The following is a 23,769-nucleotide window of genomic DNA, read 5'->3' as shown; positions in this document are numbered from 1 at the left end:
TGGTCTGATCAAGCTAAATACTTAGGTTTAACGTATGACAAAAAACTCACTTTCAAGGATCACATTGAAGGAATCCAGGCAAAGTGTAATAAATATATTAAATGTTTATATCCTCTTATAAACAGAAATTCTAAGCTCTGTCTAAAAAACAAATTGTTAATTTATAAACAAATTTTCAGACCAGCCATGCTTTATGCGGTACCAATTTGGTCAAGCTGTTGTTCCACCAGGAAGAAAACGCTTCAAAGGATTCAGAATAAAATTCTGAAAATGATTCTGAAGCGTCCTCCCTGGTTTAGTACAAATGAGTTACACAGACTCACAAATATAGAACCATTAGATGTAATGTCACATAATATTATAAGCAAATTCCGACAAAAATCGATGCAATCTTCAATTGAATCGATTCGCTCTCTGTATTAGTTAGTAAGTTAGTATATAAGTTCCTTTTCCCCATTACACAATACAAGTAGGTTTAGAATTTTCCCTACACAAAAATCTCAGAATTGCGGAAGCAAATGATGTCTTCATGGTAATAACCAAATCATATATATATATATATATAACAGGGCTGAAAAGTCACCACTTGTGGCTGAACACCCAATTTAAATCTTAATAATTTAATTTTAACTCATATTCCAATAAATAGTTATTTAAAAAAAAAAAAAAAAAAAATAAAAAAAAAAAAAAAAAAAAAAGTTAGTATATAAGTTCTTTTTCGCCATTGCACAATACAAGTAGGTTTACAATTTCCCTACACATAAAATCACAGAATTGCGGAAGCTAATTATGTATTCATGGAAATAACCAAATTATGTATATAATTGTGGCTGAACACCCAATTTGAATCTTAATAATTTAATTTTAACTTATATTCCAATAAATAATTATTTAAAAAAAACCTGAAAATAATATCGTCCAAATAACTCGTAGTGTTAATATTAAACTGTCAACAAAAACTTCTAAGGAGTGTATCGATAAGTAGTTAGCAACATTCAAACAGTTATTACTCTGAAATGGCTTAACTTTTTGCAGCGTGTTTTGCGGTGATATATTTGTTTACATGTCAATAACAGCTGCGCAATCGATTGCTTTCAGTACGGTTTATCGTTTCAATGATGAGTCGAATTGATCCGGAAACGCGAACAAAAATTCTGCACACTTGGTTCTCAGAATGTGGTGTCAGGTACAACGAAATTGCAAAACGGGTGAAAGTGCACCACACCAGTGTCAAAAATATTATCGAGAAGTTCAGTAAGACCATTTCCATGAAGGATTTGCCCCGATATGGTAGGAAAACTGGGCCTAGCCAGCCCGGCCGGGACTTAAAAGTGGTTGAGTACATCAGGAAAAACCCATCGGCGTCGACGCGGGACTTGGCTAAGCAGTTTAACACCAGCATCGGGATGATTCAAGGGATCAAAGTTCGGAACTTCCTGAAAACGTACAAGAAACAGAAGGTGCTGAAAAAGTCCCTGGTACAGCAAGTTCAGGCCAAAACAAGAGCGCGAAAACTATATAGCCGGATTCTACAGAATAAAGACGGATGCATCCTGATCGACGACGAAACCTACGCCAAAGAAGACTCTCGAGCGCTGCCCGGACCGCAATATTATACGAAATCGGTGTACCAGGACCTGGACGACGCTGACACCACGGTGGCGATGGAAAAGTTTTGGGAAAAGGTGGTGGTCGGGCAAGCAATTTGTACCTGTGGTTTGCGGTCGTCGATTTTCTTCACGAAGGGCACAATTAACGCCAAGGTGTACGAGGAAGAATGATGGAAGAAGAGAATGCTGCCACTGTACAGAAAGCATAAGGCTCCTCCTCTTTCCTGGCCGGATTTGGCGTCAGCCCACTACGCCAACTCCGTTCTACAGTGGTTGTCAAAAAATAATGTACAATTCGTGGAAAAGGACATCAACCCACCGAACTGTCCGGATCTACGGCCAATTGAAAGGTATTGGGCAATTGTCAAGCGGCACTTTCGGAAGGAAGGTACAGTATCCCAAAACATGCAGGAGTTCAAAAAAACTGGACAGTTGCCACCAGGAAAGTCACAAAAGTAACTGTGCAGAATTTAATGAAGAATGTCAAGTCCAAAGTGCGAGCGTTTCACAGAAACTAGGATTTTCTTCAATATAATCAGTGAAATGCATAAAAATGTAATTTTTCTACAATATATCGAAAATTGATGTCAAAATATGTTTTTTTCGCTTTTTTATTCAATAATCAATGTTGCTAACTACTTTTCGATTCACTCCTTAGCTGATGATACAGTTTTGATCGATATCTTTGGTGACCCGCTGATTGAAAACGTAACTAGATGAGCTTATGGAGCTCAAATACGTTGATTAATACGCAGATTATTTGAAAAACTATACTTACTTTTGCATTGGTAGCCTTGTTTTCCAAACCCCCATAGAAATTCCTTACAAAAGGCGCAGAATGTAGGTTGTCTGAAGAACTTAGCGACAAATTTGTGGCCGTTGATTTCATGCGTTCTGCAAGAAAAATAACGTGTTCTAAAGTGGGATTTGTGTGCTGAAATCTTAGCAGGGATATTATTTCTGAATTGGACCATGCGGTAAATCCTAGGTTAAATAGCAATTCTACCTCTGATGTTTGATCGCACCACGCCGTTTCGTGATATCCCTAGCCTTAGTTTTTTGTACTAAAAGAGGTGGCTGGCAGCTTCCGTAGCGGATCCCGTCCGGACTGTTTTGCTGCTGTTTCGCCACTAACTGCTGTTGATCCTGTTGTTGGATCGACGAACTGGACAATGAAAGCAATAATGGCGGATGATGAGATATACTGCTATTGCTACTGCTACTTGAAACCATGTGAGACTGGTGAGTGGGTGTCGAAGATCCAACGGTTCCCGGTATCACTATCGATGAGGCTGAAGATGTCCGTACCAGCGGTTCATTATGTTCGTTGTATGCCGAATAGTAACTTGATCCTGTCGAAGATGTCGAAGATGTGGACAGAGCCGATTGAAAGGAGAGCTGCTGCTGGTCTCGTTGAAGATACGGTCTCTGTGATTGGTTTCGGCTGCGACTCTGAAAAGGCATGAAACAACAAATTGTTTAATCATCGTTTTTTTCAATTTTTCAGAACGGGTCAGAACGAATCAGAATGAAAATAAACATAAAAAGCTGTAGTTCGTTTTGAAGTTACATTACGGTTATTGATCAAGTTCGAAGCTCAATTTTTGATGACCCCTCTGAATCCACGTATCCGAAAAAAACGCATTTTTTCCGCTCACTTTTCTTCAAGATGACTGAGCCGATTTCAATAAGCTTAAGAGATTCTATTGGGTTATTGATCAAGTCAGGATAGCCGGAATCTGTTTGTTTGGTTGTCTATTGATCGGTAGCCAACTGATTGAAGTAGTTTCGAGGCCAGTTAAGAAATTTTTTCACGTGTTTTGTTTCGCTGCTTTAAGTGACGGGATCAAATTTTAAACACACTTTACCCTATAATTCCGGAACCGGAAGTCGGATCCGGATGAAACTTGGAAGTTTTGTATAGAACCTTGAGGCCTTTCATTTGAGTTTGTTTGTTGCAATCGGTCTGGTAAAAGTGAGGAAGTAATTTGAAATAGGAATTTTTACACCAATCACTGTAATTCCGAAACCGGAAGTCGGATCGAAATGAATTTCAGGAACTTTGTAAAGGATAATTGTACTTTTCATTTGAATCTCAGTTTGTTAGAATCGGCTCAGCAATCTCTGAGAAAAGCTAGTGCACTTATTTTCTTTTTGCACATATCACCCTGTAATTCCGGAACCAAAAATCGGATTTGAATGAAATTCAGGAAGTTTGAATGGGATCACAAGACCTTTCTTTTAAAACTAAGTTTGTGAAAATCGGTTCAGCCATCTCCAATAAAAGCGAGTGCGAAAAAAATGTTACATACATACATATACACATACAAACACATACACACATACACACATTTTGCGTACCCTCCTGGCCTCGCTTCAATAGTCGGTTTGCAATGTGATTTCGTAACCTTCCTATATGAGAATGGTGAAAATTCACTGATTATTGTAAATATGTTCTTTTAAATAACTGAATACGGCAAAATAAATATCCCAGGATGGATCCACTGAATTCTTGCTTCCATGTCGTAAAAGGTGACAATTACAAAAGTTTCTATTTTCCGACTTGTAATGTCTTCAAGTATTTTTCATTTGATTGCTCTATTCCAACAAAGTTCGAGCATCTGTTTTTTAAGAATATTAGGTGACAAGATTCAGTGTTCGTAGAATACGGTCTCACACAAGTGCGTGTACATGACCGTAAGCGAATTAGTAACTTTCGTAAAAACATGTCACAGTGCATAGAGATTCTATGCACCAAAGAGAAGAGTGATGTATTCTCTTTCCTGGTGCCCGAAATCGAGAGCGTTTGTTGCGCAAGCGCGTACAATGGAGTATTCCTTGTTACATGATATTTGGACAGAGCGGAAGATGCCCTGTTCAATCTCAAGTAACCTACGAGGGCCAATTGCCTAAATGTCGATGCTAAACACAAAAGGCTTACTACAGTAAACTCTACTTTGACATTCTGGAAGTCATTAGATTGGCCTGGATGATCGCTCTTGCTCGAGTTCATTATTAAAAACTCCTTATCATTCATTCCTTTCTCAACATTTCATTTAAACGTTGTGTTCATACACTTTTGAAGTTAGACAAATTTTCTAATTCAACATGGCGATCGTCTAACATAGTGATTCTTAAACTAGTCCCTACTGCGGACATGTGAGCGCTAGCTTTTTTTTTTAGTGGCCAGTAAACTCTAAGTGCTTTACAGGTGGATAATGAGTCTCAAATAGTGGGCTTTCTTTAAAAAAAAAACAATTCTTAATCCACCTAGTGGTGTGATATCTGTTGCCCGCTGAAGGAAAGAGATGTTCGAGTACTCGGCGTCTTTGAGAGAAAAATCCTGCACTCAATACTCTGCGGCAAAAAAGAGAATAGAGAAAAACGCAGACGCATGAATCATGAGCGGACATTGGAAGGATTTTAAAACACGGCAGACTACAGTGGGCTGGACATGCAGCAAGAATGCCGGAAGAGAGAATGGCCTGCGTGATGCTCAGCAGAGAACCTGGGAGAGGTCGCCGACTGCAGGGTAGACCTCGCACTCGCTGATTGTGCGCAATTGAAGAGGATGCAAGGGCAGCTGAAGTACAGAGCAACTGGAGAACGGCGACCTGGAAAGCTACAATTTGTTCGGTCATGTTCTGAAGACGGGATGTGCACCATTGAAGTAAAGTAAGTAAGGTGTGATAATGCATTTCTCATTCACACAGTCTCATTTAAATATTTTTGTTTATTAAGATAAATTCTAACACGAATTTAGGGTCATTTTTGATACAAATTCAATGAAATCAATTCGGGTAGATAACAAAAGTATGCTTCAGCGCTAACGTCACATATTCAGCAACATTACTCAAACATTCGAACTTCCGGTTCCGGAGATACCATTGATCAAATCTGATAAATTGTGCGGATAGAGAATAGTGCTGTTTATCGGCAAGGATGGCTTTTATCGTATCAAAGAACGCTCGCTCGCAACTCTTCCACGATTGAATCAGTGCCATCAAAGAGAAACGGAAATCATCGCAACAACAAAAAAACCGGCACGGTACATTTAACATAGAATAGACACCAGTGCGAGAGCGAATTTCTTTCGGTGAACCGTCTGAGAATCAACAGCTAGCACGCTGATGCGGGGATTCTCTCTGAAGCAACAAACGGTCGCTTATTCTCGTTTCACGATCCGATTCTGTATGGGCAGTGGATAATTGCGATAGAATCATTTTACTATTGCCGCTTATTCTAACTATGTGCTTATAACCTTTGTATAATTTGTGTCTATGAAAATATATGTAAATGCTCCACATAAGGGTTTTTAAATATTGCAACCTAGTATGAGAATCATCAAGTCGAATCATCGATTCGATTTTCTGCGATAATTGTCAACTTGCGATTCTCTCTTGGTAAATTCCACACAGCGGCGATCATTATCAGACTGAACTTTTTTTAAAAGCCATGAAATACTCAGAGTATGAAGTGGAGCGAAGAAATGTAGAAAAACTCTCTCGAGGTTCATGCATTGAGAGACTCGAATTCTTGTAGCAGCTTCTACCGGATTGAAAATGTTGTATACAATATAGATAAAAATCTAGCAGCTTCTGTCAAATTTTCAGCAATCGCCAACACTGTTTATCGGTTGCGTCTCTTATACGATTATATCTACCGAACAGCAAGAGTTAGTCATATGATCTGCGATCACTAATTTTTTTTTTCAACAATGAACAATGTACGCCTTTTTTTTGAGAACGGCCAATAAACAATCCATCAACATTCACTTTGAAGATTAATTTCGAATGACTCGGCACTCGCTGAGAGTAAGTCATAATAGTAAACGGCAGAGAAAAGTTTTCTCTTTCGTCTGCTGTTAAATTTAATACTCTATCTTTCATAGCTCGCTTGCAATTTCTTTCGAAAGTGTAAATTGACAAGTTACTTATTGGCCGTTCTAAAAAAAAAGGCGTGAATGTATCTTTAATTTCAATAAATCAGATCTTCTCCAAGTATGTTTGTCTTTTTTTGACAGCTTGTGAAAGAAATTCCAAAATTTTAGTTGCCACCCGTTAATAGTATCTTTCGAATGAGCCTAAACTTGTAAAAATCGGTTAAGCCATCTCCGAGAAAATTGAGCGTTCAGAAGAAAGTGCGGTTTGTCGGTTACGTCTCCTATACGATCATATCTCCGGATCCAGAACCACTTGATCTTTGAACTTGATCCACAATCCAATAGTTGCTTCCGAATAAGCGTAAGCTTGTTGAAATTGGTTGAACCATCTCCGAGAAAATTGAACGTATACGAGGGTTGTTACTTAGCCTAAAAATGAAAACAATATTATATTTGATCGAAAATGGTTTTATTGTTTTACAAAATATTTCCTTGTATGGTCAATACACTTTAGCATACGCTTGAACTAATTTTCATAAAAAATGTTCCACTCTTCTTGAGGTACCCTCAAAACATGGCTTCAACAGCTTTTTCAGGAGCACTGAATCGCTCTCCACGCAGTTTATTCTTCACGGAAGGAAACAAATAGAAGTCGTTAGGTGCCAAGTCAGGGTTATACAGTGGGTGGCCCTCCAATACGACGTTTTGGGTGCTCAAATATTCGGTTGTTTATGCTTGCTTTATCGTGATGAAGAATTATTTTGCGTCTGGCGTTTGTTTTCCTTATTTCACCAACAACTTCGCGCAAACAAACGGTCTTACGATCCTCTAAAGCAACGGTAGCGATATGTCCGTTTATACAAAAAAACAAGCCACCATTTTCTTTGAAATGCTTCGAGTAAGAACCAAATCCAACAACTTTTGTTGGATTTGGTTCTTCGTGGAACTCCCATACAGTAGACTGTTTTGTTTCGGGCTCATATGAGTCAATCCATGTTTCGTCACATGTGTAGATGTTATACATCAAATTTGAAACACCACGATTGTTTTTTTTCAGCATTCCTTTGCACCTATCGAGTATTTTTTATGCGATTGTCAAATTATGTGGGATCCAACAACGCGAACAATTTTTTTACGGCTAAATGTTCATGAAAAATAACATATAAGCATTTAACACTAGTACCCAAGGTTGCTTTCATTTCACGGTACGTGAGAATTCTCACCGAAAAAAATCAACAAAGAACCATAACTGAAAAATTGTTTTGATAGCAGCAAAAAGTAGACGCATCTGTTTGCATTTGTATTCGGTACAAAAATAACGGACTGCTATTATGTATACACATGCTTTCTGTCAACCGAACACATGCCGGCAACCGAACACTCTTCTCTACTGCTTGAGGAAAGGAAATAAAACTTTGTCCAGGCGGCACATACATTTTTTGGTTGATGATTCCAGTTGTGATTCAAATATCGTTCTAGTCATCATCACACATAGACAAGGGTGGCAAAAACTCGCTCATAAGATTTGATTTTTTCTATTCATCAGCTCACCACATGATTTACGATGCAATCCGAAAAATGATGGTAAAGATGAAAATCATCGCTGATTTAAACAAACACACTCACCTATACAGAGCACCGCTGACATCAAATTATGATGGTATTGATGGTTCTCAGTTTTGATTTCATAGCATTTAACTCTCATTCCTAGTTTTAAGAAGTGAGTACCGAGTTTAGCATCACTGTACCGAGCTACACCGGTTTATTTGTTTATTTGTTTATTTGTTTGCTTGTTCCATCTGACAATAAAAGTCTTAATGAATATAAAGTTAAGTTATAAAATCGAGGATTGCGACACTTTCTGAACAAACTTATGCGATGATTCACCAAAATCGAATAAATTTTCAACTAGGGAGAAAGTTCGAACACACGCTGCAATAGGTTCGTTGGCTCCAAACGATGTCCGATGGAATCTTCGTTGTAGCAAACCTGTTGATCGTAGAGTTCGTTGTGAAACCCGGAAGTCGATGAGAGACAGGATTTTTGGAGAGTCGATTTCGCCGTTGATAATCTTCGCCACAAACGCAGCTTGTTGAATCTTCCTTCGTCGTTCCAGTGTGTCAAGACCTAACAGGCGACATCGATCAGGGTACGGTGGCAGATCCAAGGGATTTCGCCAGGGAAGGTCTCTTAGCGCAAGCCGAATAAATCTTTTCTGAACACGCTCAATCCGCAAGTTCCAAACGAGTTGATATGGACTCCATACCAAACTGGCATTTTCCAGCAATGGTCGCACTAAGGAACAGTATAACGCCTTCAAACAATGTGGGTCCTTAAAATCTCTGCTGATTTTAGCTACGAATCCGAGTTGTTTCGTTGCCTTAGATATTAAAGCAGAGCGATGCTGATTAAATGTGAGTTTTGCATCCAATACAACACCAAGGTCATTAACACGGTCAACTCTTGTAAGTGTTTGTCCATCAATTTTGTAGTCGAAGATTAATGGACGAAGTATTCGGTGAAATGTAATTACTTGACATTTGGCAATGCTGATCACAAGATGGTTTCGTCGACACCATGCGACAAATTCATCTAGCAGTTCTTGAAGATGGACGCAGTCCTCATAATTACGAATTACTAAGTACAGCTTCAAATCGTCAGCGTAGATCAGCTTGCATCCATAACCAAGCAGCAAAGCGGCATCGTTGAAAAATAGTGCAAACAAAAGGGGACTCATATTACTGCCCTGCGGAACTCCTGATTTATTCGTAAACGGGGATGAAACTGAGGTTCCCAATTGTACGCGTAGGACTCTACCACACAAATAGGAACTCAACCATTCAACGAACTTGTGTGATGCACCAAGTCGCATCAGTTTACATAATAGAATTCGGTGGTCTATACGATCAAAAGCCGCTTTTAGATCGGTGTATACTGCATCAATTTGTACCCTTTCCTCCATACGCGAAAAGCAGGTCGAGGTAAAATCGAGCAAATTTGTACTAACGGATCGTCCTGGCATAAATCCATGCTGATCGGTTGATATATAACTTTTTGTACGAGAAAGAACAACAGAGCTGACAACTATTTCGAATAGCTTGGAGGCAGCAGATAGGCTCGTAATACCACGATAATTTCTCACATCCTTTCGATCACCGTTTTTGTAGACTGGAAACATGAACGACTGCTTCCATATCGTTGGAAATATACCATGCTCGAACGATTTGTTGAACACGTAACATAATGGTTCGAGCAGAGCAGTTGCACAGCGAGTATAAACGACAGAAGGAATTCCATCAGGTCCAGCCGAGTACGAACTCTTCAGTTTCTTTGCTGCAGCACTGATCATTTCGGGAGTGATTATAAATGTACGCAAATCCACCAAGTTTTCAGGAACATATGATGCGGCGACTCCAGCTTCGATGTTGGAGGCCACTTTCTCAGTAAACACGGAAGCGAAGAATTTAACAAACAACTCACATGAGTCTGATGTTGATGCAGACGTCACACCGTCAAAACAAACGTTCTGAGGAATGATTGAACATTTTCGCTTCGAATTCACAAAGTTCCAAAAATTCTTGGGGTTCCTACGTAGATCCGTTTGAACTCGCATGACGTAAGCTCTATATAAACCGGCATTCATTTTGCGGTACTCATCACTCGATTTTTTGAAATTTTGTTTTGTTTCTAAGCTCCGCCAACGACGGTGTCTGCGCTGCCAAGCATTGCGCTTTCGCTTTAAATCATGTAAACGTGATGTGGCCCACGGGGGAGAAATAGGTCGTTTAACAAATGGTAAATTTGTACTGAGCCAACGGGAGATAGTACTACAAAACGACGATGCCATCTCATCAACATTATCCGTTTCGCGCAGAGTTGTCCAACTATAATTCTGCAAATATTCCATCAGAGCTGAGAAGTCAATTTTTCTATAATTTAACCGTAAATGTGTGTCTCCCGAACTTGCTGCGTGTCGTGAATTATTGTCTTCAATGGGCAACGAAATTACTAAAGGTGGATGGTGCGGGTCAACGGGTAGGAGCGAAGCTACACACTCGTCAACAAACAATGAGCGGTCACAGGAACAAAACACTAGATCGAGTACCCGTCCGAGATGATTTTTATTTTGGTTCGACTGGTGAAGATTCAAAAAATCCATGCCATCGATCAGCGCCGTACTCGCAGCGGGCAGCGAAGAAGAGTTAAAACAATGCGTGGTATCCAGTCCATAATCCCATACAATTCGAGGCTGATTAAAATCACCACAAACAAGAATAGTTTCATCAGCAGATGCCTTACAGTTTAGTTCAATAACAGTGGAAATGTGTGCCTCTATTACTTCGACGATTTGACTCCTATCAGGAGGGATGTACACACCACATATGAACATTTTTTTCCCCTTAACAGTGGCACTCGCACACACTTGTTCTAAGCATTGACCATTCACTGTTTCGATCTTTGAGCTGGTGTATTTTTGTGACACAGCAATTAAAACGCCCCCAAAACTTGTTTTGTTACTGTTAAGGGTACTACGGTCACAACGAAAAACATTGAACGATGTTCCAAACAGTTGCAGAGAGTTAATGCGATCGTCAAGTCCGGTTTCAGTCAGTATTATGACATCGTAATTACAATCGCTCGAGGCCAAAAATATATCGTCGATTTTCGTTTTCATGCCACGAACATTTTGGTAATATATCCATATCACAGCGTCTTCAGGATCGTCATGCTGCAACACGGGAACGTTTAATGTAGGAATCGATGAATTCATTGAATAATACTCGCCTCTGGTGGAAACCCGTAGGTTCCCACCGTCATCTGCCGAACGCACTGAAACAAGCCTGTTTACATGGTCTCTGAGTTGGTGGGTTGTATTCGACGGTCGTAGTTTTTTGGGTGAGGTATAAACTCACGAAACAGCAGTCCAACAGGCCATGATGCTGGATCCAACGCTTTAGTTTTCAAGTTGGGATCTAGACCAATTTTGAATGAAACGAACGACATACCAGTGACGTCTTTTCCTTTCGGTACGAGTCGTACGAAATCTGTTGGTTCCGCTATATTCAAACAACGGGATAAGATTTTTTGAACATCACCGTCGGTGATTAACGGATTGAACCCCGAAAGATAAAGCCAGAACTTCTCTTCGTTAGTGAAAATAGAACGAACCGACAGGTCACTGAAATCAATTTCGTTTATGCCGCGTTCAGTAGGAGCTTGAATAGTCGTTTTATCATCATCCATTCGGCGACGTTTCGTTCCCCTAGGTGTATCCGTCGGTGCTGGCCATATATGCTGTCTTTGAGCCGACATATTGTCTATTTTATTATTGAGAGCAACAACCGCTTTAGATAACTCCTGGACTTGCGCTGGTAGATCAATATCACTAATCGAGACGGGCGGTAGAGGTTGTTGGTTCTCAGCAATATACTTGCGAATGCTTCGGCCTTTTAACTCTTCTCTGCATGGTGTACATATAAGTAATAGCTTTCCGAGATTAAAATAATCTCTCAAACCTCTAGCGTTTATACCGCAACAAGTTTGGCTGATATGTAAGAAGGATTCGCAAAAACCACAACGCATCGGTTCAATATCGTTGACATCCTCTCTGCATTCGCCGCATTGTTTTTTAGCCATTGCGCTTCACACCAGATTCGTGACAAACAGAAACTTAACGAAAGCGTTGTTTATGGTGATGACGTATAAGCTACTTGAGCGCGGGAGCAAGCACAGATCCGAACGAATTTGATAAAAGCGACGCTGATTTTCTTCCTCGATAAAACACAATCGGTTGATCTTTCACGTCGAAGAACTTCTTGAAGGTTCACCAACATTAAATTGCTAACGATCGGTTGGTAAAAGATACGTTTGCAACACGAATTTTCGAAAAATCTCGACACACAACAGAGGTGTAATAACTTCAACTTAACGAAACGTATACCGGTGAGTGTATTCTTAAACCACAGAGCTGCCAACACAACCCAGATTTTCGGTTTTGTTTTTGCTGGTACTCAAAACGAACACGAGCCTTAATGTACTAAAACAAATGTCGAACCGTAGTGTTATGTATACCATAAACGATTCAATTTCATGTCTCGAGCTAAACACAACTGGCTACTGAAACGAATGCGTTCTTCAGCATGCGAGAACATGTCTTGAGAAATTGATTGAAATAGCATCGATTCGAACATTGGCCGCCCATGACAACTCTGGTGGGTGGGGAATACAAGCGAGACAGTTTCATAAGAATCTGATTCAATGTGTTGATGTACAAACACATCAAATCACAACTCACAAATCGTCTCTCAGTGGGTTCTAATATTTGATGAGCAGTCAGCGCTCATCTGCTGATTGCTTGACACTACGATGTTGAGACGATGTTTTCTCTATACAAATGGGTCCCAGTTACTCAACTCGTTCAGCGATGCTTTTGAAACCGATTTGCAGGTGAGCTGAACTCGGTGATGATGAAGTACTGAGTTGATTATTGTCAGCCCTGCACATAGAAAAAAATAATGGAATTTACACGAACTGAAAATCAATAGTTCTACGAAATAGATATCAGTTGAATAGAAAAATTGATCTGAAACCATGATCAATGTAACATATAATTTAAATGCATTGAATTCCAATAAATAAGACTGAGTATTTAAAAAAACGCTTAGTGTTGTTTTTAAAGCATATTGAAAAAAAAATAACTGTAAAGTAACTTTCCATTCATTCATTTGCTTATAATATGTGCATGAAAATTGATGTAAATTCACAAAATATTTTTATCGGTGCACGCTATATTAGAAAATCTTTTCCAGTAGCCGTTGAATGTATCTGTTCAACAAGCTATTAACAATCTGAAAGACTTGATGTAGGTTTCGTCATCCTATATAAAATAATCAAACTTCATTAGCGATTTGTTGTTATCACATTCTTGTAACGGCGGGTTAGAGATGGAATACTTTATAATAACTTTACTTCGAGATTACGAGATTTCACGAGCCATATCTTAAATGTAGATGTCCTTGTTCGTTAATATGTGAAGATGATTGTTAACAAAAATCTTTATCTATAAATCGGTTCAAATACGTTGCCAACATGGTTCATGGTTGCCAACACAAAGGAATATGCAAATCTAAATTACTGCTGGTTAGTTGTTTTTTTCGGATATTGTGTAATTGGTTGCGAAAACTAATGGGTTGTATGAAACTGTCAGTTATTTTTGTCTTAGTCCTATATCATTTTTTAGAAAAGCTTTCCCACACCTAGCAAAATACAAATGTTTAAGCCATACTTTTGCATGGCAACACACCTATTATTTAGCTTTGATGACTTGTCCAACGAAAAATATTTATATTATCAATAGTCAGAGAAACTGTGACAGCACGAATATCTCGAATTGCGTACTTAGTTATAAAAGTTTCATCGAGGCGTTTCAAGAGGATTACTCATTGGCCATTATTACCGTTCTCACTTCTAGTTTCACATTCACTTCACTTACATGTCACTTCACTAGATTTTCCTTACTACCAGTATCACGCATAGTGAAGTCATCACTGTAGTGGAAAAAACACATTTTTTTCAACGGAATGTTGGTGGCGTGATGTTCAAAATGACATCAAGTTCATACAAATAATTACTTTTGTCTTTGAAGCGACTTCCGTGCTAAGGACCTAAATTCACTTCACTAAGATTTTCACGGTGAAGTGATACCGATAATAAGGGTCACAATCACTTCACTTGGTTTTCACCGTGTAGTGATACCCGTAATAAGGGCCATTATCTTTCTTGCAGGCAACGAAGACTGGGTTCCGGTGTTTTTCTCTTTAGCAGTTCCATTACTCCAGCACTAGACACGATTTTTTTTGTTAAAAAGCATTGAAGGTTTTTGGGATATTCTCAACACTTAGATCCCACGAGATGCAAAGAATCAAATCGTCCTTTGTACCAGAGATTCGGTTAACACAGTAAGCAGACCCTGTCAGCTTGGAGCGAAATCAATCTTCAGTTCAGCAACGCCATCGCGCGGTATCACATTCAACCTATCATGTCAATTGTATGGATGCGCAGTGCTGCTATTTTGGCGCGCACGAATTTGACATTTCTCTCCCTTACTTCTATGTGCGAGATTCGATACAGACTCGCCTGAGGGCGACATACTCGCAAAAAAGGATGTTGCCAATGATTTGTTCGGGAAATGTAAGAGCTGGATATCTTGTTAATATGATGTCTTTGCAGTAAGGGTAAAGCCCAAGATATTCCGTTCACGGCTGCAACTTTTGAACTCATACAGTTATTCAGTCATCGACATGAAAATGATTTGAGAGCTTCTGTTTTTGTAAATGCTCACATATAACAGAATGCCAGAGGATCTATTTTTTGGTAGAAACGATTTCTTCGGATATTGTGAGGGCAAAGGTACAACGCGCCATAATCACCCTCATTCTTGTTTACGGCCGTATGCGAAACGTTCGAAATTATGTCAAATTTGTATTACCGTTTACGTTCGAATCAATCACACTTTCAAACATTCACCCCTATTCTGAATAACGACGTATTGATTTTTCGATTGTATTTCATTTGTATTACTAATAAGGCTAGCAAAATCACAGGTAGCTAGGATTCGATCGAAAAATCAATACGTCGTTATGCAGAATAAGGGTGATATACAAAAGAGCAAATTCAGCAGCTAGAAGTTCTATATGGAAGATCTATAATAGAACAGAAACTGGAACAAACGAATCCCCAGCAAGCCGTTCTAGTTTTATTTATTCGACCAGTTCTTCTGTCAAATTTAAAACTGGTCTACGATGCCGTTCTATTTTTTTTGTATATTTGAAACACGAGTAAAACACTGCTGGGGCTGCCAGTTTTTCTTGTTATAAAATTCAGATTTAAATTTTGTAACTGACATAAATTATGAATCTAGAACTAGAACACTACTGAATATGCCCTAAGAGCAACTCCAATCCAACTTTAAACCATCAGTTCGGTTACAGGCTTAAGTTATAATCAAAACTGTTTGATATTATTTGACTTTTTCTCTTTTTTAGCTGATTTTGTATCATCGTGCTTGTTTCCGTCCGTATCGACTTTCGACGAACACATACTTTCGAACGAATGTGAACAAGCCATTCTTGTTTTCACTCGAATGTGTACGAACGCGATTCCTGTGTAAAAGAAGAATCGGCATCGCAGGTATTTTTTTAGGATGATTCCAAACATCAAAGAAGTGATGAATGCTACATAATAAAGAAATGTCGCATTCAAGATAAATTTTATTCAAGTCGGTAAATAAAATTTCTAAATGAAACTTCGTGCAAAGTAAAAAAGCTTTGAAAATAGCAGTCCGATCAGTAGTATCTTCTTAAAATATGTTGCATTTTTCCTGCAATTTTATCATGTTTTCGATAGTCTACATATTTATTCCAATGAGAGACCAATTGCTTTCAATGAATTCTATAGCGCGTCTCGCCAAAGAACACTTGCCAGCTGGCCAGCTTCTTGGGATAAAGATGATCTGGTTCGATGGATGCACTCAATTATTCCTAAAATATCGACAAAGGCATGGTTCAGGGGACTGGATGTGAGTAGAGATTTCATTCGTGTGATGTCCAGACTCATGTCCAATCACTACACGTTAGATGCACATCTCCTTCGAATTGGACTTTCCGAGACTAATCATTGTGCTTGTGGCGAAGGTTACCGCGATATTGACCATGTTGTTTGGACATGCGTGGAGTATCGTGATGTCAGATCTCAACTAATAAATTCCTTGCGTACCCAAGGTAGACTATCCAATGTCCCAGTTCGCGACATTCTTGCTTGTCGTGACGTTCCTTACATGAAACTTCTTTATTATTTCATTAAGTCCATTGGAGTTCCAATTTAAATTTTATTTTATGTTAGATTGTTTTCTCTTCCATGAGCTCAACCAATAGCCAGCTATCTTATATTAAATAAAAGTGATGAACTGATACAAACAAACCTGAAATAGTTATAAGATCATGTACAAAATAAATGTATTTCATTTAATGTAATTTATAATAGCAACTCGCTTGATAAAAACAGTGTTTAGATTAACTAATGAATACCAACATACTAATAGGATATTCGAAATGTATTAGGTTTAAAGTACTATGTATTGTAGATGCCACGGCGAAGAAAAACTTATGTATATTGCCTATGAAATAAACGTATTTATGAAAAAAAAAAAAAATATTTATTCCATTGGTAAAATCATGCATTTAATATAAAATAATGCATGGTAGCCCATGACGTATTTTCCATAAAGTATCTAATAGATATGGAAAAATTTGATCCGTAAAAACTTGGAACCGCGCATATATTCGAAGGCTCGCCTGAATAAAACAAGCATTTTACTATGATTGCTATGCTTTCTAAATGTTTTATTCAAAAAGCAAATTTATAATTTGATTGCAAATTACCTTTACATCCGAAAAGAAAGTTGTTGGAAATTGGTTAAACTAATTTTGCCTTTCTCATATTGAAAGGTTGTGCAATCACTGTGAAATCGAGGCCCGGAAGGCCGAATGTCATATACCATTCGATTCAGTTCGCCGAATACGCAATATATATGTGTGTGTTGTGTGCGTATGTGTGTATATAACGTTATTTTGCACTGACTTTTCTCAGAGATGACTGAGCCGATTTTCACAAATTTACATTCAAATGAAAGGTCCCATACAAAATTCCTGAATTTTGTTTGGATCTGACTTCCGGTTCCGGAGTTACGGGCCAAAAATTGCAAAAAAAATTAATATTGTATATATATATATATATATATATATATATATATATATATATATATATATATATATATATATATATATATATATATATATATATATATATATATATATATATATATATATATATATATATATATATATATATATATATATATATATATATATATATATATATATATATATATATATATATATATATATATATATATATATATATATATATATATATATATATATATATATATATATATATATATATATATATATACATATACCCAAGTAACAATTTTTGTTACGCTAGCTTGTTTGTGACTAGTTTGCAACCAGATATTTGAGTGATTGTGACTAACATCTAACCACTTGCATGACTCAAAAAGCGCAGTTTCTACTAGCTGTCAAGTCAACTAAAAATAAGTTGTCGTTACGTTGTAATGCCATACTGAAATAACTTATCTTTTCATAACGTGAAAATAACTTGTGTTCAAGTAAACTAGTTGAAACTTAGTCACAATCGACATTATAAACATTGATTGAATCCAGAATACTTTTCTATCATCAATAAAAAGGCAGAAGAGTACTTTAAATCACAAACTTGATACAAGGTACAAATGTCACAACGATTTTAAAACTGTCGAGCGGAATTCAATTTTACTTAACTGTTTTTCATGCGCCTTCAATCAAAATCTGTTTATGAAGACACAAAAATAAACAACAAAATAATCCTATGTTCAAAATGCTCAAAATAATTCCAAGTAGAGTGATTTCTCATCATTTTAAATTCATATATCATGAGAACTATAATATTATCACAATCGATGTTCAATCCCTATATTATTTTCTTCGTATTTATGACAGTGCATAAAACAAAAATGACTATTCTGCCTTTCACTATTTTCGGCAAAAGTAGTTTTGAAAAAAGTAATATCCTGGATTTATTTACGTTTCATACACTTCTTGAGAGTCCATATTGTGTTCGCTATATTCAATCCTACAAAAGTTTTTTTGTTTGCATTTTCGTTATCATAACGTTGGGAGAACCTATCGATAACTATCTGACTCAATGAAGAATTTATATGTCATAATCTTATAATATCTATGTTATTGCTATATCAATTCACAGGAACGAATCACATATACGCTAACGTATTTATAATGGTTTCGTAACGGAAAATAAACCTCTTTTCAACAAGTAGCTAAAAGCATAGCTGTGATTGAAGATATGTTAGAATCAAGTAACGATAACTTACAAATGATAGTTAGTTCAATGTTTACGTTATAAAGAAACACTGCTGTCACCTTGTTTTAGCCAGTATAACATAAAAAACATGTTCGTGGTCTTGTTGCAACACAGTTGGGTTAAGTGGTATCAGAACTTGTTACTGGTTGCTACTATTGAAGTCAAATAAACTTATTTTCAACTAGTGGCTAGAAGCATTGTTGTGATTAAAGATATGTTTGGATAAAGTAACGATAGCTTATAAATTATATTTATTTCAATATGACACAAAAATGTTATGTTTGGAAACCTAAATAACTACTTCGTAACTAGTTATGTTATGATGAAACATTGCTGTTACCATGTTTTAACCAGTATAACATAAAAAACATATTCGTGTTCTTGTTGCAACATAGTTTGAACTTTGTCGTATCAGAACTAGTTGCGGATTGCTACTTGGGTATATATATATTTATATATATATATATATATATATATATATATATATATATATATATATATATATATATATATATATATATATATATATATATATATAAATATTGTGTATTGATTTTTTCAGCCATGGTCTGACCGATTTTTACAAACTCAGATTCAAAATAATTTTATCTAGATCTGACTTCCGGTTCTGGAATTATAAGGTGATTAGTGTACAAATTTCAATTTCAAATTTCTTGTTCGCTTTTCTCACAGATCGCATAACCGATTTTAACAAACTTAGATTCAAATGAATGGTCTTATGGTCCTTTACAATACTTTTGAATTTCATTTGAATCTGAATCTGGAATTCTGGAATCTGGATCTGATCTGGAATTCCGATTCCGGAATTATAGAGTAAAGTCTTCAAAAACTTTTATACCATCACTTAGAGGGGCTTCCTGAATTTCATCCAGATCCGACTTCTGGTTCCGGAATTATAGGGCAAAATGTGTTAAAAGTTTTATACAAGCAAGCGAAACAGAAAACGTGAAACAATTCTAAATCGGCCTCAAAACTACTCCAATCGGTAGTGATTATCAGTAAACGATCAACTAAACCGATTCCGGAACACCACAGTATTGAAGAAAACCACAGTATTATGATTATGATACACTGAGGTCTTATTTTACGCGGGGATAAGTACCGCGCAAAAAAACTTTGCAAAAAAAAAAACGCGTAACTTCGGAAATCCGCGTAAAAAAAGCTCAAAACTAAAGAAAAAATTTTTTCTGATGTCAAATATCTTAGAAATGCATGAAACGTCTAGACCTGATGTAATCTCAAAAAAAACTTCCAAAATCGTTTTTTTTTTATGCCGAATTTCTTAAGAATGCATGAAACGTCGAGATCTGGTGTAAACTAAACATTTTTTTCTTTAAAAAAAAATTGAAAATTTTGCAAGTGTCAAAGAGTTGACTTAAAATAAAATTCGGGATAACACCAGATCTCGAAGGTTCATTCATTTCTAAGACAAAACAAGAAAACCGCGTAACTTGGAAAATCCGCGTAGCTTCGTAAATCCGCGTAAAAAAAGACCCCAGTGTACTATGATTTATTTGAGAAAGGCATCATTATACCACTAGGTGGATTTAAACAGGTTTTAATCTATTCAAACGGTTGATTTGCAGAAATAAACTGACGAATCCAAACCACGGCAATTTGTCTAATTGTCTGTAAACGATAATGGGACTTTTCGTTCGTACAGATAATGTTCGAATACACGTACGTTCGAAACTATACTGGCATACATTCTAACGCATATGGTTAATCACAAGAATTGGAGTGATTTTACCATGGCTTAGCATTTATTAGAAGAAGTTTACTAATGTTTTGTGACAAACGAGTCGCGTTAGAATTCATCGAGTGAAAACAAGAACGGCTTATTCGTATTCGTTCGAATGAGGGTGAATGTTTAAGGAAAGTGGTGCACCGAACCTTTTAAGGTGTGGTGTAGACACAAAACAACGTGCAGGTGACACTAGAACCATTAATTGCAACAGCTTCTGCAACCCGGAAAAGCTCGAATTGAAAGACGTCGGACATGAGCATATCACTGAGAAAACGGAAGACAGCCAAAGGAGAACTGATTTTGAATCTGGCCTGGATTTCTCATAATATCTAAGGCTGGTAAGTAAGCATGATTTGAAAACTGGACAAATTCAAACCTACCTCCTGAGCAGCTCGGGCACTTCGAGCAGAACGTTGACTGTTGCTTTGTCCATTTGCAGCTCTTCGTCGACCATGAGCTCCAGTAAATATCATCTTCCAATGACAGCTCCAAATGCAAATAAATTTATGTTTCCTCCAGTGAAGATACACTTTTCCAATTACAAATCGTACTCTCCAAATACGATCAAAAATACCAATACAAATACAAATACAAATTCAAATACAAATACAAAGACGAAGACAATAAAACTTTTTTCTCTGTTTCACTAATCACTACTTATCTTCGAAACACAGATGCGTGGGAAAGGATAAAAGCTCACTAATGAAGTTGCACCAGTATTTATAAACTACTAATACTTGTTCGTCCAATGTCTGTTCCGGTCAGAGCTAGTTACTAGCTCAAATTGCGCACTTTGCTCCATTTCTGTCGGTTGATGAGGTCTGCCGTGGTAAACGGTGATGTTGATGCTCGACACGATGCTGCACAAGCTTTCATCGCAGTTGATTCACCTGTCGAATGAAAGGAAGAAATATTATTTTTATAGAATCGAGGCATATGTATTCGATCTGATCTCGATAATATTGGTAATTCAGAGCGAGGTACGCGGCGGATGCTCGAAAATGGGTTGGGCGGGATACAGTTTTGCACTTAAGACATCAAGCCGCTCCCGATCGTAGTGGGACTGAATTTGCAAACAACCAATGTCCGAAATGGGCATCGAGCCAAGTTCGCGTCACGACTTTTGTCAGACTGTTACGATGCCAATTATGCTAGCGCTTAAAACTATACCACTTCTGAGACAGAGAGAAATACTGATGCAGAGCAAATATCTCAGCGAATATCATATGGTCCGGCTGGCCAGTCGGTCCGATTCGGTTTGTATTACTGTTTTCTTTTGTGATGGGTGACTATTCCGAAATGTGATTGTTGGCAATCTGAATGAAAAATGACGTGCTGTAGAATACGTTTAAAGGATCATTATTCAAAATGGAATTCTATGGGAAATACCTTCATGGTGGCCAGTAGCCAATTCACTTCATACGATGCTTCGATATAATCAAACGATGAAACATGCGATATATCTTTTTAACTTAGCTGTAGACTTTTTGTTGAATTTCATTGCGAGAAAACAAATCGTAAAACGACATTACTTTAAATGAGTCAAAACTGTCAAAGACACAAACAACACTTTCTTTTATGAAATAAACATTCATAAATGTGGCCAACAGACTGCCAATTATCAAGGCTTTCTAAAACAAATCTTATAATTTATAGCCTACGCTGGGATCCATGAGTAAAAACAGCTAAATAATCCAAAAATTAACACTAATAAGTCTGACCTTATCAAAAACTTATTCATCAAAAACGATATTGTCTCCATCAAAGTATTTCCCGTCGACTGCAACACACTTATGCCAGCGCTTGATCCAGTCCTCGAATCATTTTTATATTCAGTGTATGGTATAACATCTCGTGACGATGCGTTATCGTGGTGCAAGAGCCACGAGTTTTTTGCCCACATATCTGGTCTTTTTCGGCGAACTGTTTCACGAAAACGTCTCATAACGCCCAAATAATACTTCTTGTTGACGGTCTGGCCTTGTGGAAGGTATTCATAATACACAACGCCCTTGTTATCAATGAAAACTGTGAGCAATGCCTTCTTTTTCGATTGACTGACTCACGGCCACTTCCAAAACGTTCGTGCCACTGATAAATGACTGTTTTCTTCGAAGTATCGTTGCCGAAACACTCTTCTCATATTTGCAATGTCGTCGCACCAATGAAACCGTTTTTAAGGCAAAACTTAATGCAAACTCGTTGTAAAAGTTCTTTCCAATCTTTTTTTTTATTTAAAAGATATTTTATTCAGGCCTATTTGCGTACAAGCTTTACGTGGCCGATTTAGCTGAGTTTTTAGATAATTTTTTTTTGTATTGGATCTCGTTGTCACCCTTTTTCTAGGGGGAGAGGAGCTTCCATTTTCCTCCTGCGAGGATTGAGGGGTAGTTTGTTCGTGGTTCGTCTCGTCATCCATTGCCGTGGTATTGTTGTTGATTTCGTTGCTAGTTGCTGTAGATGAGCCTTGTTGTACACTGGTTGCAGTTGCTGGTTGGTTGGATGGTAAGCTGTTAACTGCTGCTGGTGTACTTTGTTCTATAGGGGTTACGTTGGATGGTTTCGTTGAAGGGGATACTTCCCTGTTGTTGGTGACTGTCACAGGTGTACTGGGGTTGCTTGGGGTTGTTGTGAAGGAAGCACCGTTGTCCTTTGGTATAGTTGTCTCCTTGTCCGGTTTATCACATGGCTTACCGTAGTGAACAGCTTTTTGGCAATATTGGCATGTGGCCATCTGATTGTCATAGGTAACAAGTGATTTGCACGGTATTCTTGTATCCTGACCGAATGTCACATAAGAAGGTATAGGCCTGCTCAAGCGCATGCGTAACAAACGTACGCCATTTAGAATACCGGGGAAAAATTGTTCCACTTTTCTTTTTCGATAGAGAGAATCTCCCCGTATTGGGACATGGTATGGCGAATATAAGAATCGATGACGCTTGAGGGAAGATCATGCACACGCACTTCTATAGCACTATCTTCCATGTATACTGGAATGTTGTACTTGATATTTTCATGCTCCACATAATGCACATTATTATTGTCTTTAGCGAATTGAATTGCATCCAACTCTTTATAGAACTGAATATAAACAACTTTATAGGTCTTATTGCATTGAAGTAAATGCACACGTTTAATGTCAAGATGCATTTGCTCCTTAAGCAAACCTTCAAGTTCTCGTATCGAAGGTCGAATTTTGCACTGTCTGAAGTCAACAATATTTGTATTCTTTCGTACCGGCGGTAGCTTTTGTTTGTTTGGTTCACTCATTTTCGAGGTCTGTTGTTCACTACACAATACTGTACTTGGTTTCTTCTGTCCCCAACGTAAGTGGTTTTGTTTTATCGACTGACTTGGATGTAAACCCGAACTGATCTTCTTTCCAATCTTGAACTCTGTCGTGCAAAGGAAACGACCCTATTGAGTTAAGACGGAACAATTATAACTTTGAATCAAATGGAAAAGATATCAATTCACAGTAGAATTTTCTTTGAACGGTTAAACCC

The 23,769-nt window shown here is 37.5% G+C and overlaps 1 protein-coding gene across 4 annotated transcripts in view; it reads right to left on the bottom strand.

The window, feature by feature from the left end:
• Positions 1 to 23,769, bottom strand: part of LOC131425244 (putative protein kinase C delta type homolog) — a 190,858-nt gene that overhangs the window by 110,147 nt on the left and 56,942 nt on the right. For all 4 annotated transcript variants that reach the window (XM_058586973.1, XM_058586974.1, XM_058586972.1 and 1 more), the window contains exons 2-4: positions 20,641 to 21,150; positions 2,617 to 3,062; positions 2,389 to 2,504 (exon numbers count right to left, since the gene is read on the bottom strand). In XM_058586973.1, coding sequence (XP_058442956.1) covers positions 2,389 to 2,504; positions 2,617 to 3,062; positions 20,641 to 20,733 — 655 coding nt within the window. In that variant the 5' untranslated portion in view covers positions 20,734 to 21,150. The remainder of the gene's footprint in view (positions 1 to 2,388; positions 2,505 to 2,616; positions 3,063 to 20,640; positions 21,151 to 23,769) is intronic.

This window comes from Malaya genurostris, chromosome 1 (assembly GCF_030247185.1).
Source record: "Malaya genurostris strain Urasoe2022 chromosome 1, Malgen_1.1, whole genome shotgun sequence".
Classification (NCBI taxonomy): Eukaryota; Metazoa; Arthropoda; class Insecta; order Diptera; family Culicidae; genus Malaya; species Malaya genurostris.
The sequence above is the reverse complement of the archived record's forward strand: the minus strand, read 5'-3'. Positions and strand labels throughout refer to the sequence as shown.